General features: G+C 37.0%; 1 protein-coding gene across 9 annotated transcripts in view; it reads right to left on the reverse strand.

Annotated features, from left to right (window-relative positions):
* The window catches only part of CEP192 (centrosomal protein 192), a 132791-nt gene that overhangs the window by 68609 nt on the left and 43480 nt on the right, over positions 1-20702 (reverse strand). For 8 of the 9 annotated variants that reach the window (XM_063077295.1, XM_063077297.1, XM_063077292.1 and 5 more), the window contains 5 exons: positions 19550-19614; positions 18761-18970; positions 16572-16698; positions 15552-15682; positions 47-872 (listed from right to left, as the gene is read on the reverse strand). In XM_063077295.1, coding sequence (XP_062933365.1) covers positions 47-872; positions 15552-15682; positions 16572-16698; positions 18761-18970; positions 19550-19614 — 1359 coding nt within the window. The remainder of the gene's footprint in view (positions 1-46; positions 873-15551; positions 15683-16571; positions 16699-18760; positions 18971-19549; positions 19615-20702) is intronic. The other variant, XM_063077300.1, reaches the window with a different exon arrangement.

The following is a 20702-nucleotide window of genomic DNA, read 5'->3' on the forward strand; positions in this document are numbered from 1 at the left end:
AGTTCTGCATAATTTTGTGAATGTGATCAAATACTCAGACACTTACCAGTATTTTTAGGTGAGACTACACAATGTTTTTCAAAAGTCACATGCTTTTCACTGTTGCTTGTTTCACTAACATACTCATTTCTGTTCTGATTCTCTCTATCATCTTGTATTTCTTCACACTCTTCTGACAGCCAAAGGGATGTTGTTCTGGGGTTCTTTACTGATGAATACGTAGCTGTGGGAGTGGAAACTGAGGTAGCTTTTTCACTGTTACCAATATCTGGTAATTTGTTGTCAATGGAATTTGTTTTCAAATCAACTGCTGCACTCTCATTGTCTCTTATATTTGTCAGCACTGAACTTGAAGAGTATGCAGTTCTAAATGATTCCTGGTTCTCACTCTCTCCATTTTCACCACAAAAAATAGCTGCTATGTTTTCTTTTGGTTCCCTTACACTTATATCAGTAGCACCTAAGTCCATTGTATGGATGTCTTTAATTTGTTCTTTTGGCAAAGATGAATCCAAAATATCAGACATACTACATCTTGAAAAGTTTTCCAATCCACCTTCACATCTACTAACATCTGTTTTTTTAAGGTATTTCTCCATATCAAATGCACTGGATCCATTACTTTTTTCTAAATCATTAGGTAAGAAATGAGACACATTAGAACATTCCTTCTGTTTACCATCTTCCTGAAAAGCCTTATCTCTGGTTTTATTTGAAAGTGCCTTAATCATGGCAGCAAGCTGAGAAGGATCAGAACTAACTGAGGCATCTGCAATGGCTGAAGCAATGGTGCTTATACTCAGCACAGAATCACCACTACCAGGCAGCTTGTCTTTGCATCTATGGAGTTTGTTTTTCATGAAGAAAGTGTCCTAGAAATGAGAAAATTTACATCAGATAAATTTACCCCAGTTCTATGGACATGTACATATTAATCTTTATTTATAAGCACTATGTAAGGTTAACAGCAATGAGAAATTAATGATATACCAGTTAAATATCCCCATGAAAAAGACAGTTGTTACCAACTTTAATTACATAGTATCACGTTATTCACAAAATCTGATTGTCATTCATTTTAAAAAATCTTCAGAAACTAAAGACATGCTAAAACTGGGAGAATAACTTAAAACCAAAATATGAAGATATTGAGATTGAAATGCCACTCAGTCATTGTGATTGACTACAAGTACAAATTTTGGCAACTTCATTCAATTATTGGAAATATTTATAAGCAAGACATAAATAAGAACCATGAGTAAAAGACTGAAATGGGCCCAACAGCAAAGAAACAGAACTATTTAACAAAAAATGCATGTTAAAACTTCTGTCTCCAGTAATAGCAAACTCCAGTAATAACAGAGTAGGTAATCCAAACCAAGCTCTTGCTGAGAGAACAGCATATTCAAAACATCTCTTTCAGAGTACTGAAGAGCTAAAAATGCAGTGCAACTTATGGGGCCAATATCTAAGAGACGAAAGTATCCCAGAGAGGTAAACCTAATATTGGGGATGCTTTTCCCTGGGGGGATCTGCTGCTTCAAGAAGAGGCAAAGAAAAGCTGTTTTTTTGTGGGAATAAGGGTGTAAAACTTGAGTTTAAGGTCTGCCAATGACTGAGGTTGGGGGGCTAGGAGGGTAGAGTGGCATGTGTGTACATCACCACAGTAAAACATCCATGCTTTGGGATGAGACCACAAAGGAGTAAAGGTAAACCAACAAAACAACATTAGACTGGCCCTCACAGTGACTGAAGCTCAGTTCCCATCTGCCAATCCAGATAACTAAATTAAAGTGATCTGAGATTGCCAGTGTTCCTCCCTCCTGGTCAGAAACAAACACAAATCCAGTCTGGAATATATCATCTCCCTCGGCCTCAAATTTCAACAATTTTTCCTGTAAACAGCAAGATAAAACAAAAGATACCTAAGCACTTTATATATCTGAGTAAAACGGATAAAACCATAGAAAAAAAATTAAAAGCAGGCAGAGATAAGATATACGATTTTTAATGAAATAACAAAAAGACTAACAGCCAACTTTTATTTATTTTATTTTTTAAAGGGAAAAAGGTAATATTTCTTAGCATATGATATATATATATATATTTTTTTGATATCTCATTGTGTTTTTTTTTTCTTCCAAATTTTATTTTATTTTGTCCCTATACACTGTAGTTGAATATTGAGGTCCACTGCCAAAATCTCCCTCCCAACAATGTCCTTTCGGATCACTTGTCGTATCAACTTCAAGGAACTATAATTGCTGTGTCTTCTTCCGACCCCCACCCCGGTTTTTTTTTTTGTATTTATTTCTTTATTTTTAGCTCCGACAAATAAGTGAGAACATGTGGTATTTCTCTTTCTGTGCCTGACTTCTTTCACTTAATATAGTTCTCTCTAGGTCCATCCATGTCATTGCAAATGGCAGTATTTCATTCTCTTTTATAGCTGAGTAGTATTCCATTGTGTAGATATACCACATTTTCCGTATCCACTCAACTGATGATGGACATTTGGGCTGGTTCCAACTCTTGGCTATTGTAAATAGTGCTGCGATAAACATCGGGGAACAGGTGTACCTTCGACTTGATGATTTCCATTCCTCTGGGTATATTCCCAGCAGTGGTAGATCTATCTGCAATTGTTTGAGGAACTTCCATACCATCTTCCATAGAGGCTGCACCATTTTGCAATCCCACTAACAACGTATGAGAGTTTCTTTTTCTCCGCAACCTCGCCAGCATTTACCGTTTAGAGTCTTTTGGATATTAGCCATCCTAAATGGGGTGAAATGGTATCTCAGTGTGGTTTTGATTTGCATTTCCCAAATGCTGAGTGATGTTCAGCATTTTCTCATGTCTGTTGGCCATTCATATATCTTCCTTTGAGAAATGCCTACTTAGCTCTTTTCCCATTTTGTTATTGCGTTACTTGTTTTTTTCTTGTAAAGTTGTTTCAGTTCCTTGTATATTCTGGATATTAATCCTTTGTCAGATGTATATTGTGCAAAAATTTTCTCCCACTCTGTTGGTTGTCTTTTAACTCTGTTAATTATTTCTTTTGCTGTGCAGAGGCTTTTTAGTTTGATATAATCCCATTTGTTTATTTTTCCTTTAGTTGCGCGTGCTTTGGGGGTTGTATTCATGAAGTCTGTGTCCATTCCTATACTTCCTGAAGTGTTTCTCCTATGTTTTCTTGAAGAGGTTTTATTGTTTCAGGGTGTATATTTAATTCTTTAATCCACTTTGAATTGACTTTAGTATATGATGAAAGGTATGGCTCTACTTTCATTCTCCTGCATACTTTATTTTTTTTTTGACCGGTAAGGGGATCACAACCCTCAGCATGGTGTGATCTGCACTATGCTCAGCCAGTGAGCGCACCAGCCATCCCTATACGGGATCCGAACCCGCAGCCTCAGCACTCCCAGCACCATACGCCCCCGAATGAGCCACAGGGCCGGCCCTCTCCTGCATATTGATATCCAGGTATCCCAGCACCATTTGCTGAAGAGGCAGTCCCTTCCCCAGTGTATAGGCTTGGTGCCGTTGTCAAAGATCAGATGGCTGTAGGTGTATGGGTTGATTGCTGGATTCTCTATTCTATTCCATTGATCAGTGTGTCTGTTTTTATGAAAGTAACACGCTGTTTTGGTTATTATAGCTTTGTAGTATAGTTTAAGTCAGGTGGTGTTATGCCTCCAGCTTTATTTTTTTTGCTCAGCGTTCCTTTGGCTATGTGTGGTCTTTTGTTATTCCATATAAATGTCTGGATAGTTTTTTCCATTTCTGATAAAAATGTCATTGGAATTTTGATGGGGATAGCATTGAATTTGTATATCACTTAGGGTAGTACGGACATTTTCACAATGCTGATTCTTCCAATCCAAGAGCATGGGATATCTTTCCATCTTCTTGGATCCTCTCTAATTTCTCTCAGCAGTGGTTTGTAGTTCTCATTATAGAGATTTTTCACATTCTTGGTTAACTCAATTCCTTAGTATTTTATCTTTTTGGTGGCTATTGTAAATGGGCAAGCTTTCTTGATTTCCCTTTCTGCATGTTCACTATTGGAGAATAGAAAAGCTACTGATTTTCGTGTGTTGATTTTGTATCCTGCTACTTTGCCAAAATCATTTACCAACTCCAAGAGTTTTTTTGTACAGGCTTTAGGCTGTTCGATGTATAGGATCATGTCATCTGCAATCAGGGACAGTTTGACTTCATCTTTTCCAATCTGGATGCCCTTTATTTCCTTCTCTTCTCTGATTTACTCAGGTTAGTACTTCCAACACTATGTTGAATAGGAGTGGTGAGAATGGGCATCCTTGTTTAGTTCCTGTTCTTAAAGAAAAGCTTTCACCTTTTCCCCATTCAGGATGATATTGGCAGTGGGTTTATCATATATGGCTTTAATTATATTGAGATAATTTCCACCTATACCTAACTTATAGAGGGTCTTCGTCATGAATGAATGTTGAATTTATCAAACACTTTTTCAGCATCTATAGAGATGACCATATGGTCCTTGTGTTTGATTTTATTAATATGCTGTATCACATTTATTGATTTGCGTATGTTTTTTTTTTTGTTTTTTGTTTTTGTCTTTTTCGTGACCGGCACTCAGCCAGTGAGTGCACCGGCCATTCCTATATAGGATCCGAACCCGCAGCGGGAGCGTCGCGGCACTCCCAGCGCCGTACTCTCACGAGTGCGCCACGGGCTTGGCCCGTGATTTGCGTATGTTGAACCAACCTTGCATCCCTGGGATGAATCCCACTTGCTTGTGGTGAATAATTTTATGTATGTGTTGCTGTATTCTATTAGCTAGTATTTTATTGAGGATTTTTGCATCTATATTCATCAAGGATATCGGCCTGCAGTTTTCTTTTTTAGTTGTATCTTTACCTGGTTTTAGTATCAGGATGATGTTTGCTTCATAAAATGAGTTTGGGAGATTTGCCTCTGTTTCAATCTTTTGGAATAGTTTGTAAAGAATTAGTGTCAATTCCTCCTTGAATATTTGGTAAAATTTTGCTGTGAATCCATGTGCTCCTTGGCTTTTCTTTGTTGGGAGCCTTGTGATAACAGCTTCAGTCTCCTTTATTGCTATTGGTCTGTTCAGATTTTCTACATCTCCTCGGCTCAGTTTTGGTAGCTTATGTGTGTCCAGAAATTTATCCATTTCCTTCAGATTTTCAAATTTCTTGGCATTTAGTTGTTTATAGGAGTCTTGAATGATTCCTTGTATTTCAGAGGTATCAGTTGTAATATCACCTTTTTCATTTCTAACTTTTGTTATTTGGGTCTTTCCTCTTCTTTTTTTAGTTAGCTGTGCTAATGGTTTGTCAATTTTATTTATCTTTTTAAAAAACTAACTTTTTGTTTCATTGATCTTTTGTGTCATGTTTTGGGTTTCAATTACCTTAAGTTCTGCTCTGATCTTAATGATTTCTCTCCATCTGCTAACTTTGGGTTTGGATTGTTCTTGTTTTTCTAGTTCCTTAAGGTGAAGTATTAGGTTGTTCACTTGCCATCTTTCCATTCTTCTGAAGTAAGCATTTAATGCAATAAATTTCCCCCTTAGTACTGCTTTTGCAGTATCCCACTGGTTTTGGTATGATGTATCATTGTTTTCATTAGTTTCAATAAATTTTTTTATTTCCTGTTTGATTTCTTTTGGACCCATATGTCATTAAGGAGAATGCTGTTTAATTTCCATGTGTTTGTATAGTTTCAGGAATTTTGTTTGTTATTGATTTCTAATTTTAATCCATTCTGGTCTGAAAAAATACATGGGATAATTCTAATCTTTTTGAATTTGTTGAACTTGATTTGTGACCTAATATGTGATCCATCCTGGAGAATGATCCATGTGTTGATGAGAAGAATGAATATTCTGAGGTTGTTGGATGGAATGTTCTGTAGATATCCGCCAAGTCCAATTGGTCTACAGTATTGTTTAGATCTTGTGTTTCTCTGCTGATTCTTTGCCTAGATGATCTGTCCAATATTGATAGTGGGGTGTTCAGGTCCCTTGCTATTATGGTATTAGTGGCTATGTCCTTCTTTAGGTCTAATAGAGTTTGCTTTATAAATCTGGCTCCTCCGACATTGGGTGCATATATATTTAGGATATGCCTTCTTGATGGATGAATCCTTTTATCATTATGTAGTGGCCCTCATTATCTCTTTTTATGCTTTTTAAAGTCTATTTTATCAGGTATAAGAATAGCTACTCCAGCTCGTTTTTCATTTCTGTTTGCATGGTAAATTTTTTTCCATCCTTTCACTTTTAGTCTATGTGAGTCTTTATAGGTGAGGTGGGTCTCTTGAAGGCAGCATATAGTTGGGTCCTCCTTTTTATTCCAGTTGGCCAGTCTGTGTCTTTTGATTGGGGAATTTAATCCTTTTACATTAAGAGTTGTTATTGAAAGGTGTTGATTTTACTCCTAGCATTTTATTTATTTTTGTCTTAAGTGTCTTTTGTTCCTTTCTTTCTGATTTACTGTTAGTCTTCTGTATTTATTGGTTCCTTGGGTTGTAGATAAACTTTTTTTTTCTCTTCATTGTTGCCATTTTTATTTTTCTATTGGGTTTTGATCTTTCTTGAGTTTTTATGGAAGTGATAAGTTATTTTTCAGATACCAAACCCAGGGTTCCCTTGAGAATTTCTTGTAAGGGTGGTCGTGTGGTAGTGAACTCCCGCAGTATTTGTTTGTCTGAGAAATATATCATTTGCCCTTCATTTTGGAAGGATGGATTTGCGGGGTAGGGTATTCTTGGCTGGCAATCTCTGTCTTTTAGTATTTTGAATATATCATCCCATTCCTTTCTGGCTTTTAGGGTTTGTGATGAAAAGTCTGATGTTGGTCTGATTGGGGCTCCCTTATAGGTGATTTGACGCTTCTCTCTTGCAGCTTTTAAGTTTCTCTCTGTCTTTGAGTTTTGCCAATTTGATTATAACATGTCTTGGAGGAGACTTTTTGGGTTGAATACAGTTGGGGATCTTTGGGCTTCCTGAATCTGAAGCTCTGTGCCTTTTCCTATACCTAGGAATTTTTCTGCCACTATTTTGTTGAATATGTTTTCAATGCAATCTCCTTTTTCCTCCCCTTCTGGAATACCCATGACTTCGATATTTGAGTGCTCAAATTTGTCTGATATCTCTCTCAGGTTTTCTTCAGTGCCTTTAATTCTTATTTCTTCCTCTTCTTTTTTTTTTTTTTTTGTTTGCCTGTGTTATTTCAAACAGCCCATCTTCGAGGTCAGAAATTCTCTTTTCTACTGCTGCAAGCCTGCTGGTTAAACTCTCTGTTGTGTTTCTTATTTCGTTAAATGAATTCTTCAGTTTGGCAAGCTCTGCTACATTCTTTTTCAGGGCATTGATTTCCTTGTACATTCCTTCTTTCAGGTCATGTATACTTTTCCTTGTTTCATCATTTTGTCTAGATGAGTTTTCCTGTATCTCATTCAGTTTCCTTAGAATTATCATTCAAAATTCCTTGTGAGACATTTCAAGGGCTTCTTGTCCTACAGGATCTAGAGCTTGAGAGTTATTACCGTTTGGTAGTGTACTTTTTTGATTTTTCATATTTCTGGTATCTGTCCTTTGATGTTTAGTCATTGTGGCAGGGGGTTTCACAGTCCACAGGTTTGACAAAATTGTCTGGCTAGGATGTTGCTGGGGTTGCCAGTTTGGTATGGCTACCTCAGTGTCTGCTCAGTTGGCCACTAGTGCCTTGTGTCTGTGGTTGCCTTGGGTCTTGGGACTCTCCGAGGAGCCGCCTCTCTAGTCAGTATGCACTCGATCAGGCTGCTTGGTTGCGTGGCAACACCACAAGGCGTGTGGTCTCTGCGGAGCTTCCACCTCCTCTGCTGGACGTCTCCCTGCTCCATGTGCACTGGGTCCGGCTGCTGGGTCATGTGCCGGCACCACAGGGTGTGTGGTCTCTGTGGAACTTCCACCTTCCCTGCTGGACATCTCCCTGCTCCACACACACTGGACCGGGCTGCTGGGTCATGTGGCAGCACCACAGGGCATGTAACAGCCAACTTTTAAAGTGAAATGATGTAAAGTAATACATTCAAAGTGCTAAAAAAATTTTTAACCTAGCATTGTACACCAAGCAAAAATACACTTCAAGAATAATGGGGAAATAGAGACATTTTTAGAACAACAACAGAAAACTCATTACCAGCAGACCTTAACCAAAGAAATAGTAAGGATATTCTTCAAGCAGAAGAAAACAAATCTCAGATAGAAAGTCAGAGATATATATTGGTTGTATGTAGTAATACCTGTTATCATCATCATCACCATAATGTCTTATGAAATTTAAATATACAGATAATTAATGTATAAAATAATAGTAGCTTTTAAGTCTGGAGTAAATTGTGTATTTTATGATCCTTGTAATGTCAAATAAAAGGTTTCAAAAAGACAAAAAGTGATTTATATTAAACATTATTAAGCCATGGAGACAGGTTATAATTTCTTGGATAATCACTAAAATAACATGAAAAAAAATATATATGAGGGTATGTGGATAGTTCATGGAAAAACAGAATTAAAAGATAATAGGAATCTTTCCATGACCTTTTCAAAGTACCCTAATATACATAATTACCAAATTTATAGAGGGAGAAAATTGGAACAATTCATAACAATACCAAAAGAAAAAGAACAAAGCCTAGGTGAAACAAACAGAAAGCAAATAAAGAACAGATTCACACCCTCATGCATTGGTAATTCAATTAAATACAAGGGTATTTAATATAAGCTCATGGGAAGATGTGTATTATCTTTTAATTCTACTTTTCCACAAACTTTCTTAAGTACTTTCCTATAAGTGGAAAGAAAGATTTTGAGACTGACTGAAAAATCAAATCCAACTCTATATCCTCATAACAGAAATATCTAAAATATAAGAACATGAAAAGATTGCAAGTAAAATAATGGGAAAAGATATAACATGCTAACACTAACCAAAGAAAGCTGGTGTTAATTTTGTCAATATCAGACTAGACTTAGGCAAAATGCATTAATAGAGCCAGAGGGAGACATATACAGTGATAAAACATTTGAATTGCCAGAGAGAACAATTTTAATTTGTATGCACCCATAAATATAGCCTCAAAATGTTTAAAGCAAACATCAATAGATCATAGTGAATAACAGACAAATCCACAAACAGAGTGGGAGATATTAAAACCTAAGTAATTGAAAAAACAGAACAATCATTTTAAGAATGCACACAGCTTTGCATCCTGATTTAAACAAATCTCACTGAAATAAAACATCAGAAGAGCACAGCCAAATCATATAACAGGCATCCCCTTCAAGTACACAGAAACATTTTTAAAAACAGAACAAATGCTGAGCCATATATCACATCTCAACAAATTTCAACAGACCAAAACCAAAAAAAATTTTCTGATTACAGTGCAATTGGCCTAAAAATCAGTATTTCAAAAATTGGAAAATCTAAGTGTTTGGAAAGTAAGCAATACACTTTTTAAACAAAAGCATGGGCCAAAGAAATTAGAAAATGGGGAGGTTTCCGGTCAAGATGGCAGAATAGACGGTCCCCAGCATCACTCTCTCCCACAAATCAACCAATTTACAACTATAAAAAAGCAACAACAGCCAAGCTGGGGCTGCTAGAGCTCAGGGGAAGAGGAGGAGAGACTGACGGAGTACATGAAGGCAGGAGAAGCCACGATGAGAGAAAGAAAAAACTGCTCCGACCATTATGTGCTGTGGCTGCTTTAAGGCTAGAACTGCTGAGTGCATGGAGCAGGAGCTGGCAAAAGTCACAGCTGTGCCCTCTGGATGAAGTTGCTTAGAGGCGGCAGGGGAGAAGAGGGCCTTAGTGGCCCCCAAGACAGCAAGACCACTAATAGGGTTCCAGAGTTCCCATGGACCCACATAGGAGTGAGGAGCCACAACAATTGAAAAAACGGAGCCACTCAGAGGCCGGTGAGTCACCACAATGGACCAGCATACAGCCAGTCCCATAGGAAATGTTTGCAGCATGGGCAGTGGGGGGAAATGGGCCCACCAGGGGAACATCGGGACACAGAAAGAACAGCTGATCTGCCTCCCAATCAGCATAGGACCACTCAGAGGAGATTGGTCAGGAATACAGAATTGCATAGGGTGCAGTTTGATGAAAAGACTTAGTCTCAGATCAGAGTTTCTACATAACCCAGGTGCACTGGGTCTCTGGAGAGCCAGAAGTACCTATAAAGTCAACCATTATAACCTGAGCTGCACAAAAAGCCTTCACTAGGGGAGCAGCGGCAACACAGCAATTTCAACCACAGAGCTCAAGTACTGGTCCCAATAGGAAATCTCCCCACTTTAGAAGTAAGCAAAGGACAAAAAATTAGTTCATGCCCAGGCACACTGCCAGTGCTTCAGGGGGCCACCTGGGGACTAAAGGGCTGGAACCAGGGACCAGACCCCCCTCCCACAACCAGACACACTGCCAGCACCTTGGGGCCCATCCAGGGACCAGATGCATGGAACCAGGGACCGGACAACCCCGCCCCCCAACCAGGTACACTGCCAGGGCCTCAGGGCCTGTCCGGAGACCAGAACCCCCTCCCACAACCAGGCACACCACCAGCACCAAGGAGCATGCCGAAAACATCATCTCAATTTGGTGGCCCACCACAGCCACCATGATAACCGTGCCTGCCACGAAAGCGGTGAGACACCACACATCATGCAGATGGTCTGCCAGCCAATGGTGTGCATTGACACAAGTAGAGTCACCAGCAGAGACCAAAGAAAAGAAGGAGATGTCTCTCTCCACAAAGCCCATTCCAGAGTGACAGAAGCAGCATCTGCTCTGCAATAATATCAGGGGACCTGAACACACCTCTCAGCATTGGACAGATCATCTAGGCAACAAATCAACAGAGTAACCATTACTCTTTCAGAAGGAGAGAAGAAATCTAGGGTAATTAGAGAGGGAGAGAGGGACAGGGAGAGAATGGACAAGGGGCACAAAGAATAAGTACAATATATATGGTTGTAACAATATATATATTAATAATATTGATTTGATCAACATATCTCAGTGGTGAACCCCCAAAATATGTATAATCAATTATGAATCAATAAATTTAATAAATAAATAAATAAAATAAAATAAAAAAAAAAAAGAAATTGGAACCCTCACACCTTGCTGGTCGGAATGTAAAATGGTGCAGTTGCTTTGAGAAACAGCCTAGAAGTTCCTCAAAAAGATCAAACATAGAGTTTAATATGACCCAGCAATTCTACTTCTAGGTATACTTCCAAGAGAAATGAAAATATGTATTCATAAAAAAATGTATATATGAACATTGATAGCCCCGTTATTCAAAGTAGCTAAAAAGTGTATTAAATAAAAATTACAGGAGGCCACTGTTTGGGACTAATTTCCTGCACTAGGCCTCAACAGAACATACTAAAAATCAAAATGGAGTCATCCCTGCTATGTTCCATGTCACTGAAGTTGTGGTATGACCTTCCCAGAAATCAGGAGGAAGAGATAAGAGCCAATCTCCCAAATGGGACAATTTAAATCTTCAGTGGATACAATAATGAAGTTCCCTCTACTTTAATCCTTACAAGAAAGAGATGGTCTGAAGTAACTTGATGTTAATTGGTCAGTTATTTTCCTATTCCCACCTTACAAAGAAAATAACTTTGAAATGACCAACCCTCTTTTAGTTCTTTGTTTCTGCTTTCTTCAACCTTTTTCTCTCTATAAAATCAGCCGCTTTTGCACAGCTCATTGGAACACTTATTCTATTTTATAAAATGATGTGTTCCCCAATTCTATAATCACAATAAAGCCAATAGCGATCTTAAAAAAAAAGAGAGAAATTAGAAAATATATTGAACTGAATGATAATAAAATATGACATATCAAAACATATGGGATGAAATTTTTAAAATATGATATGCAACAAAAGCTCTGCTTTCAGGGAATTTTATACCACTAGAGGTTTATATCAGAAAAGCAAGTAGGCAGAAAAATGAATGAGCTAAGCATCCATCTCAAGAAGTTAGAAAAACAACAAATTAAATCCACAGTAAGGAGAAGGAAAAAAATGAAGATCAGAAAATATGAAACAGAAAAACACACATAGAATATAGAATAAATAAAATGGATAAATTAATAAAACAGAAAAATATGTTAGACTGAGCAAGAAAAAGGGAGAGTGGCAAAAGAGCCAATATTAGAAATAACAAAGGGCACACATCTTCAGAATCTAAGGTATGACAAACAATGACAAGAGGATATTATGGTCAGTGTTATGGTGATAAATTTTCAAGTTTAGATGAAGAACTGCAATCCAAGAAAGCGACAACTTTCTAAAACTGACAAAATTTTGAACATCAGAATAGTCTTATAACTATTAAAGAAATTGAATTTGCAATTAAAAAGAATTAGACAAAGAACATATCAGATCCAGATGATTTCACCAATATATTCTACCATGATCTAAAGAAAAATAGTACCAATGTTACAAAAACTCATCCAGAAAATAAAAAAATTGAGACTAGCAAAACCTTGATACCAAAATCAGAAAAGGACATTTATAACAAAGGGCATTCTTCTCCCTCACAAAGATTCAAAATTATAAACAACTAGCAAACCAAGTCCAATGACATATAAAATGATGATACATCATGACCCAAGTTCACTCCAATTAGAAAAGAATGGTTTAATATTAAAAAACCATTTAATGTTATTTACCAAAAAAAAAAAAAAAAAAAAAAAAGAGCTCAGTGATGGAGTTTGGATGTGTTGTCCCCTCCAAAACTCATGTGGAAATTTGATCTCCAATGTGGCAGTGTTGGAAACTGATTGAGTCATGGGGCGGATCCCTCATGAATGGATTAATGCTCTCCCTGGGGGAGGGAGGATTAATGAGTGAGTTCTCACTCTATTAGTTCCCACAAGAGCTCCTTGCTTAAAAAGATCCTGGCACCTTCTCTCTCTCTCTTGCTTCCTCTTGCCATGCGATCTGCTTGTACCCACCGGCTGCCTGCCACTTTCCACCATGAGTAGAAGCAGCCTGAGGACCACGCCAGATGCAGCTGTCCCAGAATCGTAAGCCAAATAAACGTCTTTCCTTTATAAGTCACCCAGTCTCAGGTATTCTGTTAGAGCAACACAAAACGGACTAAAACACTCATGTTCATCTTGATAGATCCAGAAAAGCATCTGAAACAATTCAACATCTTTACAAATTAAAAACCAAAGCAAACAAACAAACAAAAACTAGCAAAGATGTGGGGAACGTTGGGAAACTGTTAATCCAATGATAAACAAAAAGTTACAACATACATAAAACTTAAAGATAAAATACTGAAAGGGTCGGCCTGTGACTCACTTGGGAGATTGTGGTGCTGATAACACCAAGGCCACGGGTTCGGATCCCCATATAGGGATGACCAGTTAGCTCACTTGGGAGTGCGTGGTGCTGACAACACCAAGTCAAGAGTTAAGATCCCCTTATTGGTCATCCTAACCAAAAAAAAAAAAAAAAGATAAAATACTGAAAAGCTTTGCCACTGTGTCAGAAAACGCCACATCATCACTTCAATTCAACACTGTTCCGAGGTCCAGTCAAGTAAGGCAAGACAAGGAAATAAAGATGTAAAAAGTAGAAGTGAAAAAATAAAACTACTGTTATTCTTAGATGATACAACTGCATATGCAGGAAATCCAAAGAGTCTACAGATAGTTATTAGAGTTAATAAGTGAATTTGCTGGATAGGAAGTGAGTATATAAGACAAAACCAAACCAAACCATATTTTTGTTTAGCCACAACAAACAGAAAATGAAGTTAAGAATATTAAAATGTTTCAACAATTTAGAAGAAATCTAACAAGAGATGTTAAAAACCTGCACCAAAAAACAAATCACAAAATACAGACAAATTAAAACTTAAATAATTGGAGGGATACATTATTTTCGTGGATTAACAGATTCAATATTAGAAAGATGTCAATTTTACTGTTCTACAGATTAAAAGTAATCCTAATAAAAGTAGAACAAGACTGCTGGTTTGTTAGTTGGTTGGTATGTGGAAGCTGACAAGCTGATTTTAAAATATGTATGAAAATGTAAAGGCCAAGATTAGCCAAGACACTTCTAATAAAAAATACAACGGGAGGACTTTACTAAATATCAAAACTTATGTCAGGCTGGCTGATTAGCTCTGTTGGTTAGAGTGCAGCCTTGTTAACACCAAGGTCAAGGGTTTGGATTCCTATACCACTCATTCACAAAAAAAAAAACAAAAACCGACGTGTCACATTGACACAATACAGACAAACGGAGAAAAGAAACGCAGCAGAGAATCTAGAGAAAGAACCACAAATTCATAGAATTTGATTTGTGACAAAGTTGGAACTCTACAGAAATGGAGAAAGCATGGCCTAATTGATGAATAATGATATCATTAAAAGAGGGAAAAGGCAAGTCACAAATTGGGAGAAGATATATGAAATGCTCACAACATTTTGCAACTCTGCAAAAGGCTCTAAACCAGAATATGTAGAGAATGCCTACAAATCAACAGGGCTAACAACCCATTAGAAAAAATGAGCAAGAGACTTTAACAAGAACTTCACAAAAAGATGCAAATGACCAATAAACATGAAAACTATTCAACTTCATTAGTAATCAGGGAAACGCAATTAAAACAGGAGGTATTACTACACATCTACCAGAATAATTAACAACATCAAGTGGAATTATCACACACTATGGGAAGGAACCTACATTGGTACAACCACTCTGGAAAGCTATGCCAAAAATAGTGAAGTGATTATTTTGTAACTGCCCAACAGTGGAAATATCCCGAATGACCATCAAAAGTGGAACGAACATATAAGGTGCAGAAAATTGGTATCACAGAATAATATACGGTAATGAAAGTATACTTCTATTGCATAATAAAAGGTGAAGTTAAAAGTTAACACAAAATTAATACAGTGTTAGAGGTCAGAGCACTAATGGAGGGAGTAGTTGGGAGGCAACAAAAAAGAAAAAATAGTTTCTGTGCTGTTGGCAATGTTCTGTTTCTTGACTTGGGATGTATACTGGTGTGCACGTTTTAACAATTCATTCATTGACTGTAAACTTGTTTTATAAACTCTTGTGCATGTTATACATTGATAGAATTTTTTAAAAAATTATTTATTTATTTATTTTGTGTGCGTGTGTGTGACCGGTAAGGGGATCATAACCCTTGGCTTGGTGTCGTCCGCACCGCGCTCAGCCAGTGAGCGCACCGGCCATCCCTATATAAGATCTGAACCCGCGGCCTCGGCACTCCCAGCGCTGCAATCTCCCGAGGGAGCCACGGGGTCAGCCCGGAATTTTTTTTTTTTTTAATCTAAAAGTACTTGTAATAAAATTGAAGTCAGAAAAACACATTAAACTGCATATATTTTTCACAGGTGATCTTGTCTTGATCTTATATAAGAATAACAAAATAATCTTAGATTTCCTTTATGAAAGGTGTAAACTACCTCTGTTTTCCCTTTATCAGCAATTAAGGTCACATCATTTTCATCCACTTGTGAATTACTCTCCAGTGCTTCAACCTGAAGTGTAATTGATCCTTCGTTTAGTTGTGCCGGGGATTGTTCATTTAAATCTCCTGCAGGAAACATACAACAATTACTTTACAAGTATATACTATCTCACAGAAACAATCTGTGGGATAAGGACCAGTGAAAATGATTAACTGCCAAGAAGTCTTATACCCCAAATATCATTCTCACTAAAACTGCTTAAATGTATGGTCATTTGGACAAAGGACAACAGTATTGTAAATTTGGCTTAATTCTGCGAAGTCTAAACCTTGAAGGAAGATTATGGATATCTCCCTTGCAAATACTCAAACTCATTTAATATTTTTAAGCTTTAAATATTTCACAAATATATAATAAGTTAATTCAAAAGTGAGTACTTCTTTACAGTAATAGAAAATAAACTATATATACACTTGCCCTTTATCCCTACTCCCCTATTGGAATACAGGCTCTTTAAGGAACGGAGCATATCTTGTTCAACTTTATATGGTATGTAGCACAAGACACTGTACTAGCAAAAAGTAGCTGCTCAATAAGTATAAGTTGACCAAGAAAGTTTGATTTTAAATATTTATCATAAATATTTATCATATTTAGACTGTCAGTTTAAATCTCAGAACATCCCTTTAACTAAAAGTCTACCTAAATAATAAATACAATACCTAGGATTCATTAATTTGGCCATTTAGTAGGCCAAAATTAACTAGCCCATTTGAAATTATTTCATTTACTCTGGTTTTAACAAAGAGATTTAGGCGGATTTTGGCTGACTTGTTTCCACCTTAGATTGAATTGGAAAGGTGGGGTTATATAAAAATCAAATCTATAACCAATATTGAAAAAATACAAAGTGGTATATACACTTTCATTGATGAACAACAGGATCACACAACCACTAAATTACAGGCTTTTTTAAAAAAAGGCTCCTAAAAACCCTTTCATTTAATCCATTACCTGAAAACTGATCATGGGTAAAATGAGCCATTCCTTTTTCCAAATTACTCCTTGACACATCAGATTTTCTTATTAAAGCAATAGGTTCTCTCTTCTCTGGTGATCTAATAAAATAACCAAATGATGGCTGCAAAATAATTAAACAGGAATTACTTCCTTAATTTTCCACTGCTTTGAGAAATTCTCACACTGGAAACACAACTAAATAACTCCAACAGGACTGCTCTTCCCCTTCACCTTCAATTATTAGAGACAAACTTTGACAGTCAAGATAGGCCCTTTTGTGTCCTTAATACTCGCTATCTTTTAATCGTTAGAATTAATACTATCGAATAAATTGCCCTAAGAAATACAATTAAAACACCACAGAAATGATACTTTATTCCTTCAATAATTACTGAACACCTTCTATGTGCTGGGCACTGTTCTAATCATCATTGCCCTATCAACGAGAAGAAAGATTAAAAATTCCTGCCTCCTGGAACTTACAATATAATAGCATTTTATTTTATACAATAGATACATCCTTGAAAATCTGTATTGAGATTAGAATGCTCCAACTGACTCGCATGAAAGTTTCAGAAAGGTTTACATTCAAGGAGCATACTAAAAGAGGAAATTCCACACCTTTCACAATAGACCTAAAATGTGGATTTGTTAAATGCACTCAATTTTTGATTGATCTTCACTTGGGAATTTCTTCCCTTGATCCAGGGACTTGAATACAAGTAAAATTTCAGAACTAATGCCGAAATAAAAATTCTGGATAATAGGTCCATTTTTCCACGATCCAGTATTTTGTTCATCTGTTTAATGAGAAATTTGGTTACTCTTCAACTTCTCTCACAATCTCAAAAATCCAGCTCTATTTATTTTCATTATTTCATTTTTTAATCCACTGCACAGGTGGATGGGACCACAGTTCAGTTTCAGATTTTAGTTTTATGAACCAACTGTGATTTCTAACACTATATCTATCATATCAAAATTATATTCTTAGTGAAAGTATATTCTTAGAGAAATCCAGTTTGAATAAACACTCCCTCCAATAACCCTAACTCCCTACGTGGAATTTATCAAGTCCTTGGACTCTGTCTCCAGAATAAATCTTGAACCCTTGCACTTGTTTCTATTTTCACATTTTCATATGAAATGCCCATATGCACAAATCATTCTAGTCCTGGCCCTCATCTCCTTCCTCCTGCTTCCTAAGCCTCTGCCTATGACTTTTCCTCCTCTGTGCTTCACTCACTTTCTCCATCCAGGCGCTGACACACATGGTGGCATCCTGTTGGACCTGGAGACAGGCCCAGGCACCAAGATGAAGTTGCTCCCAGCCTCCAAGCATTTCTTCCCAGTTCATCTGAGATAAAACCCAACTCCTACAGGGAGCCCTCACAATGTGGCCCTTGTAACCTTCCACCTTTCTCCCATTCCACCTACCCTGACATTGGCGCTGTCTGCCTGCTTTCTGTTCCTCCAATATGCCACTCTAGTTCCTGCCTCTGGGCCTTCACACAGACAGCCTCCCTTTGCTGGAGAGACTTCTTCTCAAGGTCTTTGGGCAGCTGCCTCCTTTTCATCATTTAGATACCAGTTCACTGTCATCCCCTCAGATGCCATCCTAACCAGCACAGCTAAAACACCTCCTTCTGCTTACTCATTCTTTGCTGCACTTAAACTACCTGAATTGCCTGCATATTTTTATTTTTACATGCATTACATTTTATTAAATCAAAACACACCTATATTTCAAAATATATTTTTAGCCAGTAGGTTTAAAAAAAATGATTCTTAGAATTCTTCCCATCAACTACAATAAAACAATGGCAACTAACAGGTATTGAATACTTAATATATTTTGGGCTTGATGCTAAATGCTTTACATGTACCAATCGTATTTAAATCTTACAAAAACCTATAAAACAACATCCCATTTTAGAAATGGGGAAATTAAGGCATACGGGAGCTAAATAAATTGTCCAATGTCATAGAACCAGTTAAAAGGCAGAGCTAGGACTGGAGCCAGGGTCTGATTGAGTATAAAACCTAAGCTTTTTACCAGTATTCTATTCTATCATGCCCCATCCCATCTCCACTTTAAAGTTACTATGCTCTAGCTTAACATTCTAACGTTCAAAACATAAAATCTGGTGACTTTAACCACTACTAGCATATTTCATACTTACTCTTTTCATATCGTTACCACCACCAAGGCAACCAAGAGCTTCAGATCTTTGAGCAAAGAACTCTCCTAAAGATAGACGTAAATAACTGGCATCATCTTTGTCCAAATCTGATGTGCTAAGTGATTTCCTCAACAGACTGTAATTAACCGTAGCTCCCCAGGACGTATTCCCTAGTACAACTGAAGTGTCCTGAACATCTGTGTTTTCTTCCTAGGAAGAAAGTTACTGTTTCATTTTTTTCCCCAGCAAGCCTTCTTTCTGTTCTTCTAATATGTGAAACTAAAAAAAATTTAACTATGAAAACTTGGAAATTAATTTTTAAAAAGTTTGACAAAAAAATTTGAACAAATTCAAGCATGAGTAGCTATTAAAGCTAATGAAGTCCAGAAGAAGAGAAACTAATTTTTGAATACCTGAGTTATAATATGGATTATAGTGTTAATATGTCACTTAATCAAACACTGATTGTTACAAATAAGAATCTTTATAAAGGGATACATCTTCACTACAAACAAACAGGATTACCTCATTTTAAATCATGTTCTAAAAACTATGGAAATATCCATGAAGGCTATTAAAGCAATTTTACGTGAATTAAAGATATATTTCAGTATGCCAGTATTCAATTAATAATTTTGAGTATAAAGGAAAAAGCAGAAGTTATCTAAACATGAAAAAAATAATTCTATACTAACTACATATCTATTCAGAAAGAAATGAACATTTTGCCTACACTTAAATTAATATAAGAAAAAATTCAAACTTTGCTTAAAGCAAATAATTACAAACCTGTATAAATTGATGCTCTTTATTAAATTCTTCTTCATCTTGCGCAATCAAATCCAAAGCTTCAGCTTAATAAAAGAAACAGTTTATATAATTACATTACATTAATGCCTAGTAAAACACTAGCACACAAATACAACTTAGCTAGTTAGGAAAATGAAATACTAAGGAAATAATTTTTAAAGTATGTGAAAGTTTCCATTCACATGACTGATGCATCTGTATTAAGAACTTAAGTCTGTGGTTGTGAAACTTTTGCTAATAAACACCCTACTGTGATTGATTTCATTGTTTACTAACTTGCCCTAATTTACTAAAGGGGCTTTATAAGGTGATCTTTTTATTTTTGATTAATTCTAACTAAGTTTAGCTTTGAAGAGTTTGGCACATCTGAGTTTAGGTACTCATCCATGAATACTTGCGGATTTCATCTGGAAGCATCAGACTTACAAGCCTCTCTATAAGCTTGTCACGAAGATGTCTGCCAGAGTGCCTAAGTACCTGTTTGCCCAGAAATGTCCCACACCCCAGGAAACTCCAGTCTCAGCAAAAAGGGACAGGTAATCACCTAATGTCTGCCCTTAACGTTCCTACTGAGCACCTCAGCTCCCCTGGGACATGAAAGTCAGCCTACTGGCACACTCTCAATCTCTAGGCCACAAACTAAAAACCAAAGGTCACAAACTAAAAGGCCTCAGAGGCTGGGGGTAAATGAACAGAGAGGGTAGATGTAACACAACGGCAGTGGAGGGGCAGTGGCAAACTGGGAAGCATGTGACCATGCAGAAGGCATTAGAATCATGAAGAATGGTAAACATGTTGGCTAAATCAGAAAAGTCTGCAGGTTAGATTCCAGACTGCCTGTCTGTGGTCCACGCTAGGCCTCTGCCTGATGCAGTAGGGTTGACAGAAAGGGGAAGAGTAACTGACAACTCAGAAGGGACAGTCCATTCAGCCAAAACAAAAGAGATGTTACCCACTCTGCTTTGTCAATCAGGGACTAGCCAGATACAATTTGCCCTTCTGGAAACCCAGACAATCTCACATTAACAATCTGACAGACAAAATGAGAATGGACACAGGGTAATATTTCCAGTCATGAAAAGCAGAGCTCCAGAGACAGCTTAGGACTCTTACTTGTCAGAGCAGTGCTAGT

This window comes from Cynocephalus volans, chromosome 13 (genome assembly GCF_027409185.1).
Source record: "Cynocephalus volans isolate mCynVol1 chromosome 13, mCynVol1.pri, whole genome shotgun sequence".
In the NCBI taxonomy this organism is placed as follows: Eukaryota; Metazoa; Chordata; class Mammalia; order Dermoptera; family Cynocephalidae; genus Cynocephalus; species Cynocephalus volans.